General features: G+C 39.7%; 1 protein-coding gene across 2 annotated transcripts in view; it reads left to right on the top strand.

Annotated features, from left to right (window-relative positions):
• LOC126470331 (peroxisomal acyl-coenzyme A oxidase 3) overlaps positions 1-12,067 on the top strand; it is a 200,056-nt gene extending 187,989 nt beyond the window's left edge. For both annotated transcript variants that reach the window (XM_050098130.1, XM_050098121.1), the window contains exons 12-15: positions 1,536-1,690; positions 5,007-5,142; positions 11,109-11,263; positions 11,449-12,067. In XM_050098130.1, the coding sequence (XP_049954087.1) occupies positions 1,536-1,690; positions 5,007-5,142; positions 11,109-11,263; positions 11,449-11,550 (548 nt within the window). In that variant the 3' untranslated portion in view covers positions 11,551-12,067. The remainder of the gene's footprint in view (positions 1-1,535; positions 1,691-5,006; positions 5,143-11,108; positions 11,264-11,448) is intronic.
• Positions 12,068-12,304: the final 237 nt, after the last annotated feature.

The raw sequence follows: 12,304 nt of genomic DNA, 5'->3' as shown, positions 1-12,304 counted from the left end.
GCTCAATGGGGGACAGATCCGGAGATCTTGCTGGCCAGGGTAGTTGACTTACACCTTCTAGAGCACGTTGGGTGGCACGGGATACATGCGGACGTGCATTGTCCTGTTGGAACAGCAAGTTCCCTTGCCGGTCTAGGAATGGTAGAACGATGGGTTCGATGACGGTTTGGATGTACCGTGCACTATTCAGTGTCCCCTCGACGATCACCAGTGGTGTACGGCCAGTGTAGGAGATCGCTCCCCACACCATGATGCCGGGTGTTGGCCCTGTGTGCCTCGGTCGTATGCAGTCCTGATTGTGGCGCTCACCTGCACGGCGCCAAACACACATACGACCATCATTGGCACCAAGGCAGAAGCGACTCTCATCGCTGAAGACGACACGTCTCCATTCGTCCCTCCATTCACGCCTGTCGTGACACCACTGGAGGCGGGCTGCACGATGTTGGGGCGTGGGCGGAAGACGGCCTAACGGTGTGCGGGACCGTAGCCCAGCTTCATGGAGACGGTTGCGAATGGTCCTTGCCAATACCCCAGGAGCAACAGTGTCCCTAATTTGCTGGGAAGTGGCGGTGCGGTCCCCTACGGCACTGCGTAGGACCCTACGGTCTTGGCGTGCATCCGTGCGTCGCTGCGGTCCGGTCCCAGGTCGACGGGCACGTGCACCTTCCGCCGACCACTGGCGGAAACATCGATGTACTGTGGAGACCTCACGCCCCACGTGTTGAGCAATTCGGCGGTACGTCCACCCGGCCTCCCGCATGCCCACTATACGCCCTCGCTCAAAGTCCGTCAACTGCACATACGGTTCACGTCCACGCTGTCGCGGCATGCTACCAGTGTTAAAGACTGCGATGGAGCTCCGTATGCCACGGCAAACTGGCTGACACTGACGGCGGCGGTGCACAAATGCTGCGCAGCTAGTGCCATTCGACGGCCAACATCGCGGTTCCTGATGTGTCCGCTGTGCCGTGCGTGTGATCATTGCTTGTACAGCCCTCTCGCAGTGCCCGGAGAAAGTATGGTGGGTCTGACACACCGGTGACAATGTGTTCTTTTTTCCATTTCCAGGAGTGTAGTTGCCTCTTCCATAAACTTATGTAACTGTCATTAGTATGTAAATATAGTATGGAAAGTTCTGGCAAGAATTTAGGAGTAAAGCTCACAACCCGCAGAATAGTAGAAGCATTGACCTGTTGACAGGTACACAAAAAAGAATGAAAACTTCAGTAGCTTTTGGGCAGTCATTTTTAATTTTTTTTTTTTTTTAAGATGTAGTAGACATGTACTCTAGTTCAAAAAAGCTAATGAAGTTACTGTTCTTTTTTGTGTTCCTACCAACAACTCAATACTTCTGTTGTCATATGATTTCATGAGGGCAGTAAACCTTTGGCAAAATTAAAATTATTTAATTTTATCAAAAAGATCACTGCACATGTGGAATTATGTTTTTAACCTTCAGCATAGCAAAATTTATAGAACATTGATATTTTAATATGAGAATTCATTATGTGGTTTCAAATTTTTGTTTACAGTTGTGAAAGAGAGTTTCCAGTGGCTGATATGCTGGCTCCTGAATGTGACAGAACATAGGTATCAGACATACTTGAAGAACTGTGAAAATAATTTTACTGCAAGGAATAATGTACAAGTTTATTTTGCAAGGACATTGTCTGTTGTATATGCTCAGGTATGACTACTACTACTACTGTGGTTACACTACTACTATGGTTACAACTTAAATGCTACCTCAATGAGGTAATTCTTTTATGTGTCACAAAATATTTTGTTGCAATATTGTGAAAAGGAAAGTTGCTACACACCATATAGCGGAGATGCTGAGTCACAGATAGACACAACAAAGAGACTGTCACAAATAATAGCTTTTGGCCAATAAGGCCTTCCTCAGAATTAGATGGCAAACACGCACATATACAAATGCAACTCACGCACACACGACTGCAGTCTCGGGCAACTGAGTCTGATATTAGCAACAATACAGCACCTAGAGAACTGTTTTAACAGGAAATGACAGCATGTAATATTTTTAACTTCATGATTATGATTTTATAATGCTCACCTTTTGAATGATTATGTACAAAAGACATCAGAGATACTTCAAGAAAATTTCGTTAACAGGCTGTTACATATTCCTAAGAGTCAGATTATTTAATGCTAAGGAGAGCAAAAATTTTGATGCATATCTCCCCCCACCCCACCTTTTCCCCCCTCCCAAAAAAAGAATTGAGACAATCAAAAATTATCAGTATAAAATCTATGATTTCAGCCTGTCAGTCATGCTGGGAGGGGGAGGGGGGGGGGGGGGGGAACAGAACATTCATTGTGCCTGAAACCATGTTGTTATGCAATTGGAAGAAGTAATTGTCCACAAAATAACTATTTATTAATCCTTGCTACTCGCTGTAAAGATGACACGCTGAGTTGCAGACAGGCAGATTGAAAAAATTCTTACATATTAGCCTTTGACCAAATCATTCTTCAGAAAAGGAAATGCACACACATTCATTCATTCATTCACACAAGCAAGCACACAGGACTGACCTCTCTGGCTGCTCGGACAGGAATGCTGGTCCGAGCTGCTGCAGATGGTGGTCATGTGAGCATGAGGTGTGTGCTTGCTTGCATGCATGAATGGGTGCATTTGTTCTTCTCTGAAGAATGCTTTGGCTGAAAGCTAATGCGTAAGAGTCTTTTTGTTGTTCCTGTCTGTACCTCATCGTGTCGCCTTTACGGTGAGTAACAGTCTGTCTTTTTGTATATTGTTGATATTCCAACCTGGAGTTGCCATTGTCTGATTATGTATTATTCCCATTCATTTACAAAAAACACCTCTCTTAACTATGGTGACCTAGGTGGTTGTTACTTTATTTATTTATTTATTATTATACAATTAATTTACACTGTGTTTTCAGGATCTGTCAGTTTGTATATTGGGCACATTGTTCGAACTATAATGAAATAAAGAAAATAAAGGCGTAATTGATGTAGAGATTGGTTCTGACAGACATAATTTTTTGGACATGTTCCTGTTGTCTGTATAAATGTGATACAGTCCAATTTGAGATCTGGTTGTTCCAGCCTATTGTAGGAGGCGTACAGTGTAATAGGAAATCTGATCCACAGTTTTGCAGTGCTTTGACAGAAATGAAGGTCATGTTAAATTCAAAAAGTCTTAAGGTCAGCAGGATAAAACTCTGAACCTTTGGATTTATATTCTTGCCCCTCATTAGTTAACTACACTTACAGTCAGTATGAGTAACCAGAATGTGGATCAATCCTTATTGTTTCAAAGAGCCAGTAAATGTCAATAAAAACTGAAGGAAAAATCAAACATTATTCCACACAGTGACAATGAAACACCTGTAACCCCATATTGCTCCACTTCTCATCAAAGCAAGACAACTTAAAACAAATTAAACATAAGAAAGTGCCAAATAAAAGCATGTATCACATATTCAAATTACTTTCAAGAAATAGCAAAGCATTTAATAAGCAAGTTGTAGAAGAAGAAGTTACTTGCTGACAGTGGCCATGTACAGAAATAAAGTTAGAAGTCCGTGGGGGTTGACTAAGTGTACAGGAAAACTGAAGGAATTAAAAAAGAGGAGAGAATCTACATCTACATCGATACTCCGCAAGCCACCCAACGGCGTGTGGCGGAGGGCACTTTACGTGCCACTGTCATTACCTCCCTTTCCTGTTCCAGTCGCGTATGGTTCGCGGGAAGAAAGACTGTCTGAAAGCCTCCGTGCGCGCTCTAATCTCTCTAATTTTACATTCGTGATCTCCTCGGGAGGTATAAGTAGGGGGAAGCAATATATTCGATACCTCATCCAGAAACGCACCCTCTCGAAACCTGGCGAGCAAGCTACACCGCGATGCAGAGCGCCTCTCTTCCAGAGTCTGCCACTTGAGTTTATTAAACATCTCCGTAACGCTATCACGGTTACCAAATAACCCTGTGACGAAAGGTAATAGAAAATCCAAAGAAAAGATGAAAATTAAGTAGCAAATGAAGGCTAAAAACTAGGTTGGGGCACACCAAATGTAGAGCAATCTCGCGGTGAAGACTGATGGCTTGAAGGAGTGGAATGTTTGTTTGAGATGTTTCTTGTTTTGAATTTAATGCCCCCAAAATTTGTGAGGAAAGGGTAACTCACAATTTAAAACTCATTGATGATAGCCTGAAATAAGAACTAGTCACTTATGAGACAGCAGGAGAATGCTTACTTAACTATACGCTCTAACAAATAAATATTTGGAATATTGTCAGACCAGAGGCACAAAGCTAGATAATATGAACGGTTCTTGACTCCGAATAGAATGTTGCCCTACTTTGGAGGAGAGCAGTTATTTGCAGCGGCACACTCAAAAGGGAAATAGACATTAATGTTTTTAATTTAAAGTTTAAAATTAAAATCAAAATCAAGAGAAATGTGAGTAGAGAAATGTTAAAAACAGAGTGAAGTCTGTTTATCGAAGAAAAGTAAATGTGTTTACAAATCCTAGATTATCAGGCACATCAGCTGCAGTAACTTCCTCATCATTGGATCTGCAATGTTGAAAAAAATATTTTTGCTTTTAATGTCTGTCTGTTCCCTTGCTTTTTCCTGTGTCCCTCTGTGCTCACAAACTAACTTTTCAATTTTTTTCCCAACTATTTCAGCACATAGTAAGCAGACCACCAATCTTCAACCTTCAGTATTTTTAATATTCATTGTTCAGTTAAAGGGAAAACATGAAAAATGAAACAGTATAGGGATGAAAAGTCTCATGACACCCTGATTTAAGAGAAATACGCAATAGTCAGAAGTAATTTTTCTCTTCTTTCATTTACGATATTAAAGTGTATCAATAAAACATGATTTCTTATTTTGTGGATGAATAATTTTGGTAATTAAATTCAAAATAGGAGTACATTTGAATTCCACAAGTACACTTAATTGAAATGCCATTAATTAATTTACTTATTGTTTTATTTTCAGAATAATGTGTTGGTTTACTTCTGGCAAAAGTGTAATGATCTGAATGTAGAAGAACAGCTGAAACCTGCTCTAATTAGAATGTACCTGTTGTATGGTCTCTGGTGCCTGGAAAAACATTTAGTTATTCTGTACGAAGGTAATATCAGCGGCTCAGTAATTTTAGCTTGAATGTTGTAGATGGTATTCTAAATTTTTATCATAAATATTTAGCTGTTCTTGTAAAGAACATGTTTATTCATAGAGTGCTCTTGCATGGGCAAGTCTGTGTGCCCAGCCCCCTCCCCTTCTTCCCATACACTCAAAACACTCAGAGAGAGAGAGAGAGAGAGAGAGAGAGAGAGAGAGAGAGAGAGAAGAAATCAATAATTCTTTCCTATATGCCTGTTTGCTACTTATCATTCCTTCTATGTATCTACAGTATTCAATATCAGTATAAATGTATGGTTCTTATGACAATAATAGTACAATGTCTGTAGCATACTATCAAATTTATTATGACAGTAATAGATATATATAAGACATAAGCAATGATGAGGGAATTACATAGTTTCTCTTTCATGACACAAGTAACAAAATAAGATGTTTGCATTCCTTGAGTAGAAATTGGTATAAAGACAATCACTGTCCTGTTGTGTTATTGCATTGTTAGCACTTTGTCCAACCTCCATTCTCCCTAATTACCGTAAAAATACTCTTCAGCACTGCTTTGGTTAGGGTATATAGGTCTTGCAGTGAAACTGTCACCTACTCTTCTTGTGTCACACTTTTCAGCTCGCATGTGGCCTCATATTGCCTTCAATTGTGATAAACCCGCCTTGCAAGTATTCTCCAAAGGTTTTCCATGGGATTCAGATCCGGGCTATGTGCAGGCCAGGGGAAGACATCAATATCTTTATCTTCAAACTATTTTTGGTTGTAGCAGAAACATGCACAGATGCATTATTTTGTTGAAACATTGTACTTTTGTTCCCTAGGTCCTCACATATTCTAATCAGTTCTGTGTCTAGCATCTCACTGTACATGTAAGAGTTGATTGTAGTGTTCAGCCAAGTGATGCATGATTTACTTTTAGCACACAAGGCTGCCCAAATCATAACACTTCCACCACTAAAATTTCTGTTCATTCTTATCTGCCGCTCTGTTCTCAGATCATGCCAATGATAATGAACTCCATTTGGCCCGTCTAAATTAAACTTCTTCACATCACTGAAGATTGCTTTATTCCATTCTGAATTCCGTGACATGTTTTTCAGCAAACACTAATCTGGCCTGTTTATGTTTGTGTGTTAGAGCAGGTTTCTGCATTTGTTGTTTGAATGCAAGGTGTTTGTCACTTGACAAAATTTGCTGTACACATCTGGCAGCTACTGACAGCTGTGAATCAGCAACAAGTTGAGAGGGGTAATGGTTTGTGGCCCTTGATTTGCACAAAAAGAACTGTTTCAATGCCTCAAATAATTTTCAACTTAGCCCTTATTTTACAGTCTGTCCATATTGTGCATGCATCCTAACAAAAGTATAAACCACTGTGCTCGAACAGTTCAGCTTCTTGGCAATTTGACAATTAGTGTGTCCCATTTCCATGTATGCACCAGTTTTTGCTTTTTTGTCTCATGATAATTGTTTTCCACGTGCCATTGTCACAATCATGGTTTATATACACAACACACTATCACTTACAGGGTGTTTCAAAAATGACCGGTATATTTGAAACGGCAATAAAAACTAAACGAGCAGCGATAGAAATACACCGTTTGTTGCAATATGCTTGGGACAACAGTACATTTTCAGGCAGACAAACTTTCGAAATTACAGTAGTTAAAATTTTCAACAACAGATGGCGCTGCAAGTGATGTGAAAGATATAGAAGACAACGCAGTCTGTGGGTGCACCATTCTGTACGTCGTCTTTCTGCTGTAAGCGTGTGCTGTTCACAACGTGCAAGTGTGCTGTAGACAACATGGTTTATTCCTTAGAACAGAGGATTTTTCTGGTGTTGGAATTCCACCGCCTAGAACACAGTGTTGTTGCAACAAGACGAAGTTTTCAACGGAGGTTTAATGTAACCAAAGGACCGAAAAGCGATACAATAAAGGATCTGTTTGAAAAATTTCAACGGACTGGGAACGTGCTGGATGAACGTGCTGGATGAACGTGCTGGAAAGGTAGGGCGACTGCATACGGCAACCACAGAGGGCAACGCGCAGCTAGTGCAGCAGGTGACCCAACAGCGGCCTCGGGTTTCCGTTCGCCGTGTTGCAGCTGCGGTCCAAATGACGCCAACCTCCATGTATCGTCTCATGCGCCAGAGTTTACACCTCTATCCATACAAAATTCAAACGCGGCAACCCCTCAGCGCCGCTACCATTGCTGCATGAGAGACATTCGCTAACGATATAGTGCACAGGATTGATGACGGCGATATGCATGTGGGCAGCATTTGGTTTACTGACGAAGCTTATTTTTACCTGGACGGCTTCGTCAATAAACAGAACTGGCGCATATGGGGAACCGAAAAGCCCCATGTTGCAGTCCCATCGTCCCTGCATCCTCAAAAAGTACTGGTCTGGGCCGCCATTTCTTCCAAAGGAATCATTGGCCCATTTTTCAGATCAGAAACGATTACTGCATCACGCTATCTGGACATTCTTCGTGAATTTGTGGCGGTACAAACTGCCGTAGACGACACTGGGAACACCTCGTGGTTTATGCAAGATGGTGCCCGGCCACATCGCACGGCCGACGTCTTTAATTTCCTGAATGAATATTTCGATGATCGTGTGATTGCTTTGGGCTATCCGAAACATACAGGAGGCGGCGTGGATTGGTCTCCCTATTCGCCAGACATGAACCCCTGTGACTTCTTTCTGTGGGGACACTTGAAAGACCTGGTGTACCGCCAGAATCCAGAAACAATTGAACAGCTGAAGCAGTACATCTCATCTGCATGTGAAGCCATTCCGCCAGACACGTTGTCAAAGGTTTCGGGTAATTTCATTCAGAGACTACGCCATATTATTGCTACGCATGGTGGATATGTGGAAAATATCGTACTATAGTGTTTCCCAGATCGCAGCGCCATCTGTTGTTGAAAATTGTAACTACTGTAATTTCGAAAGTTTGTCTGCCTGCAAATGTACTGTTGTCCCAAGCATATTGCAACAAACGGTGTATTTCTATTGCTGTTCGTTTAGTTTTTATTGCCGTTTCAAATATACCGGTCATTTTTGAAACACCCTGTATGTTTTCTGTTTCCTATACACAGGGGAGGCAGATACACACACATTAACAGTGCAAAGACGATTGTCTTCATACTGAGTTCTACCATCTACCACATGAATCGCTGATGTCTTATTATATACTGTACTGCTGACATCAAATGTGATACCATTTGGCTGCATTTGTCAGTATATTGCATCTCATACTACTGCATACACACTGTGCACAACTATTTCAGTCAACAGTGATATAAATGTGCAACACTTCATATTGCTCAGTGGTGTTATATGATACTATGTAATTCTCAATCTTTGTAGAGATGAAAAGGGAACATAAAATAGGATTTAAATGTCTTTCATTGTTGCCTTTAGCAGGCATGAAAATGATGTTTTCCTTTACTTATAAAATTCAGTAAAGAGAGTGTCCTTATCATTCACCATATTTGTGGCTGAGGTTAGCTCTCATAGACTTCACAGCACAGTCACTTTCCTCACTTGAACAATTTTGTTGGTTGTTTCACTCATGTTGTGTAGTCCCAAGTTTCTTCATATTTTTGGCTTTCTTTTCTTCCAGTTATCTAAATTTCTTGCACTTTTCTAGATTTCTCATAATCTCTAAGCACAGAATAATTTTCATTGTCGGCCATGTTGTCAACACTTAAATGTGATTGCAAGCACACACTGTTGGCTACCACTAGCTGATGTAATGGTACTAGTTGATTTAGCTCCCTCTCACATTGTAAAACTGTGATTACAAAATCTTTCTTTTGTACAGTGGGAGAGTATAAGTGGATAATAATTGTTAATATCTTGTGGGATGATAAATATATAACAACAGTATCTAAACATGTCAGTAACTTATTTTTTTCAACAGTCTGTTGGTTAGCTCCCTCTTGCATTCTAGTGCACTAATAATCTCTATAGCTCGCCATTGTGGATACAATAAATATTTCTTTTGCATGTAGTTAGAATCAGATTTTATTCATATCACTCCACCAACATTCCAACAGCTACATTTCTCAACAACATAGATCACAAAAAAGACAAATTATCACTATTATGTAATTATCTTGTGGTTCACTGAATACATAAAATTTATATCTGGCACAGATTGTCAGAAACTGATGGATTGTCAGAAACTGATGGATACACACAGTTCCATAGATTTTTGTCACTTGAAAAGCCATGTAATTGTGACTTATTCAGGTACATAATCAGAAAGCAAAAAAAGAACCTATCACATACATGTTGATCAAAACATTGGTATTAATTTTGAAGTCTCCCAAGGATAATTTCATAGAACTCCTGGACAGTTTTAATGTAAAATAATTTGTTGCTTAAAAACAAAATATGTTGCAAATTGATCAATTCATTTGCAAATGCAAAGGACCACTTCCAAACAAAATAGCAAATGTTCGACAAGAACTTAAGAACAGATGGAAGACTGACAGTGTCTTGAAAACTTTTAGAAAACTGTTCCTGTAATTCTTTCAGTGCTGGAATGAATTCTTCAAAATACACATTTTCTTTAATACCAGACATCTTAGGGAAGTGGACAATGTTCTTAGTGTTACGTTGTCCCTTCCACAATGTGATTTTAAATTCTTCAACTTTTTGCATCTAGTCAGAAATAAGTTGCTTCTTCCCCCTTCAATGTCTTACTGAGGAGCATTCAAGTGTGCAGTCAATTCTACTAAAAGCACGAGGTCTGTAATCCAGTCCATGTCTTCTAATTTTGGTTCCCACTTTCCCCCCCCCCCCCCCCCCCCCCCCCCCTCCTCAGATATTCAACCATAGCAATCTTACACCGAAAAATCATTCAAGGCTTGCCCCTGAATTTAATTGGTGCACTCCACAATAATATACGTCTCCATATGCGTCATTCAGTTCCATCAGAAACTGTTGGAACTGACTGTGTAATAACCCACGTGATTTCAGGAAATTTACTTCATACCATCAGTTTCATCACTTGCTCCAAGTCTGCTAATTACACCCAAAATGCTTCTTGATGTACAAATTAATCAATCCCATACAAATCATCATCTGTTGATTGTTGAACTTTTTGCTGTTTCATCGTCAACTGAATCTTTAATTCTTTTTGTATGGTGTTGTAAAAGCATTCTATAGCATACTTGCGATGCGTACCATTTATGTGGCTCCGTAATAGGCAGTGAGAACCATTCGTTTTTAAAGGCTTGTGATGGGAAGTAACATAAACTTCCTCTTTTCAAGTGCATGTCCCATCACAACAGCCCCTAGGTCTTTATACCACAAGCAAATAGTGAGGGATAAGCAGCATGTTCACCATGATTCAGCATAACTGAAAAAAGTTATGCTGACCAATAAATGCTGGGATAATGTGTGTCACATCATATTTAAATGAAATGTCGTGCTGAACCAAGAAGGACCGAACATAGCCGAGATTGACTTAATGAAGCCAAGATGTGCCAAGTGGTGACAAGACTGTCTGAGCCTCACTCTGCATGTATGCAATTTTGCACACTGTGGCCATCCATGTCCCAAGGTGATTTCATAACTAAACATCACTCTCTACAAAGTTCTGAAGAAGTGTTCAAACTATTCTTTTTCTCAGATTTTCGTCTCAGTTGTTTACCTACCAGAGTTTATATTGGTATTTGCTTGGAGGCAGTTATTAAATAAAGTTGTTTGGCTGGTGCCATTTTTTTAAATTTGGAGCAGAATGCTTTAGTCATTAAACTTAATTCATTATTACTTTTGTTGTTGGCTGCAGGAGAATGGATTGTAACCTATTTTAAACTTGTATTTCTTCTTGCTGTTACATATATTTTTGTTTTAGTTTTCATTAAGGCATTTCAATTGTAGAGAGCACATGGTAAATAAGTGTGGCTTCTTCTTTTGAAAGGTGGTTATGCACAAGGACCAAAAGTGGCAACTCTTGTGAAAGAAGCTATCCTCCACCTGTGCCACCAACTTAAGGATGATGCTGTGGCCATTGTTGATGCTCTGGCCCCACCAGATTATATCCTTAACTCTGTTCTTGGAAAGTCAGATGGGAAGGTATGGAACTGTGTTTTATAAATCCATTATGAATATTATTGTTCTTGGAAAGTCTGGTGGCAAAGCATGGAATTATTTATATACTCATTATGAATGTTATAAAACAGGAAAAACTTTGTGTTGTTAGAGTGTCCTCTGTGTCAAAAGCAGCAGTGTCTGAAATAGTTTGATATTGTGTGTTACAGGTGTATGATAATCTCCAGACAACGTTTTTCCACAGTAATGGAGCAATGGGAAGACCATATTGGTGGAATGAAGTTGTGCCAAAGCAAATATCAAAATTATAATGAAAGTTATTCTCGTGCCATAAGAATGTTTTCATTATTGTGAAATCATTATGCTCATATTTATTGTTGTTTCATAAAAATTGTCATTATCTTACCTGATCTCATGCTGTATAATATTTTCAATACTGTATTTTAAATGTATATATTTATTTGGAATTGCTGTTTATAGTTACCAAATATTTGTCTTTATACCAGTTGTTCTTAAAAGATTCTACATAATCATTTGTTCTTTTGTATTCATTTCAAGCACAAGACTCACTAAATATAATATTATAACCATTGGTGAAGCTCTTGTTCTTTCTCAATCAGGGTTTTTACTGTTTACATACTCTGCAGTGAGGAGAGAGAAAGTGTTACGTCATAGCATTGTAGCTTGTGTGTCGTAGTTGTATGCCATGTCTCATTCTCATACAGATCATGGAGATTGATAGATATGAATTTTGTGTTGTCAGAAAGTCATTTCTTGTTATTCAGGCATTCAGTCATGAGCAAAATAAAGGGGCAATATAACAAATAATGTACTGCTATATGAAGTTATTCACCAGCGTGTTTTATTGTAGGCAGTATATCATTACAGAATTCCAATTTTAGTGTCCGCCCCTGGTACCTGAGTGGTCGGCGCGACAGAGTGTCATGCTTAACGGCCCAGGTTAAATTCCAGGCTGGGTTGGAGATTTTCTCCACTCAGGGACTGGGTTTTGTGTTGTTGTTATCATCATCCTTTCATCCCCATCGACACGCAAGTCGCCGAAGT

The sequence above is a fragment of the Schistocerca serialis genome, chromosome 1 (assembly GCF_023864345.2).
Source record: "Schistocerca serialis cubense isolate TAMUIC-IGC-003099 chromosome 1, iqSchSeri2.2, whole genome shotgun sequence".
In the NCBI taxonomy this organism is placed as follows: Eukaryota; Metazoa; Arthropoda; class Insecta; order Orthoptera; family Acrididae; genus Schistocerca; species Schistocerca serialis.
This window is presented reverse-complemented; position numbering and strand designations above follow the sequence as displayed.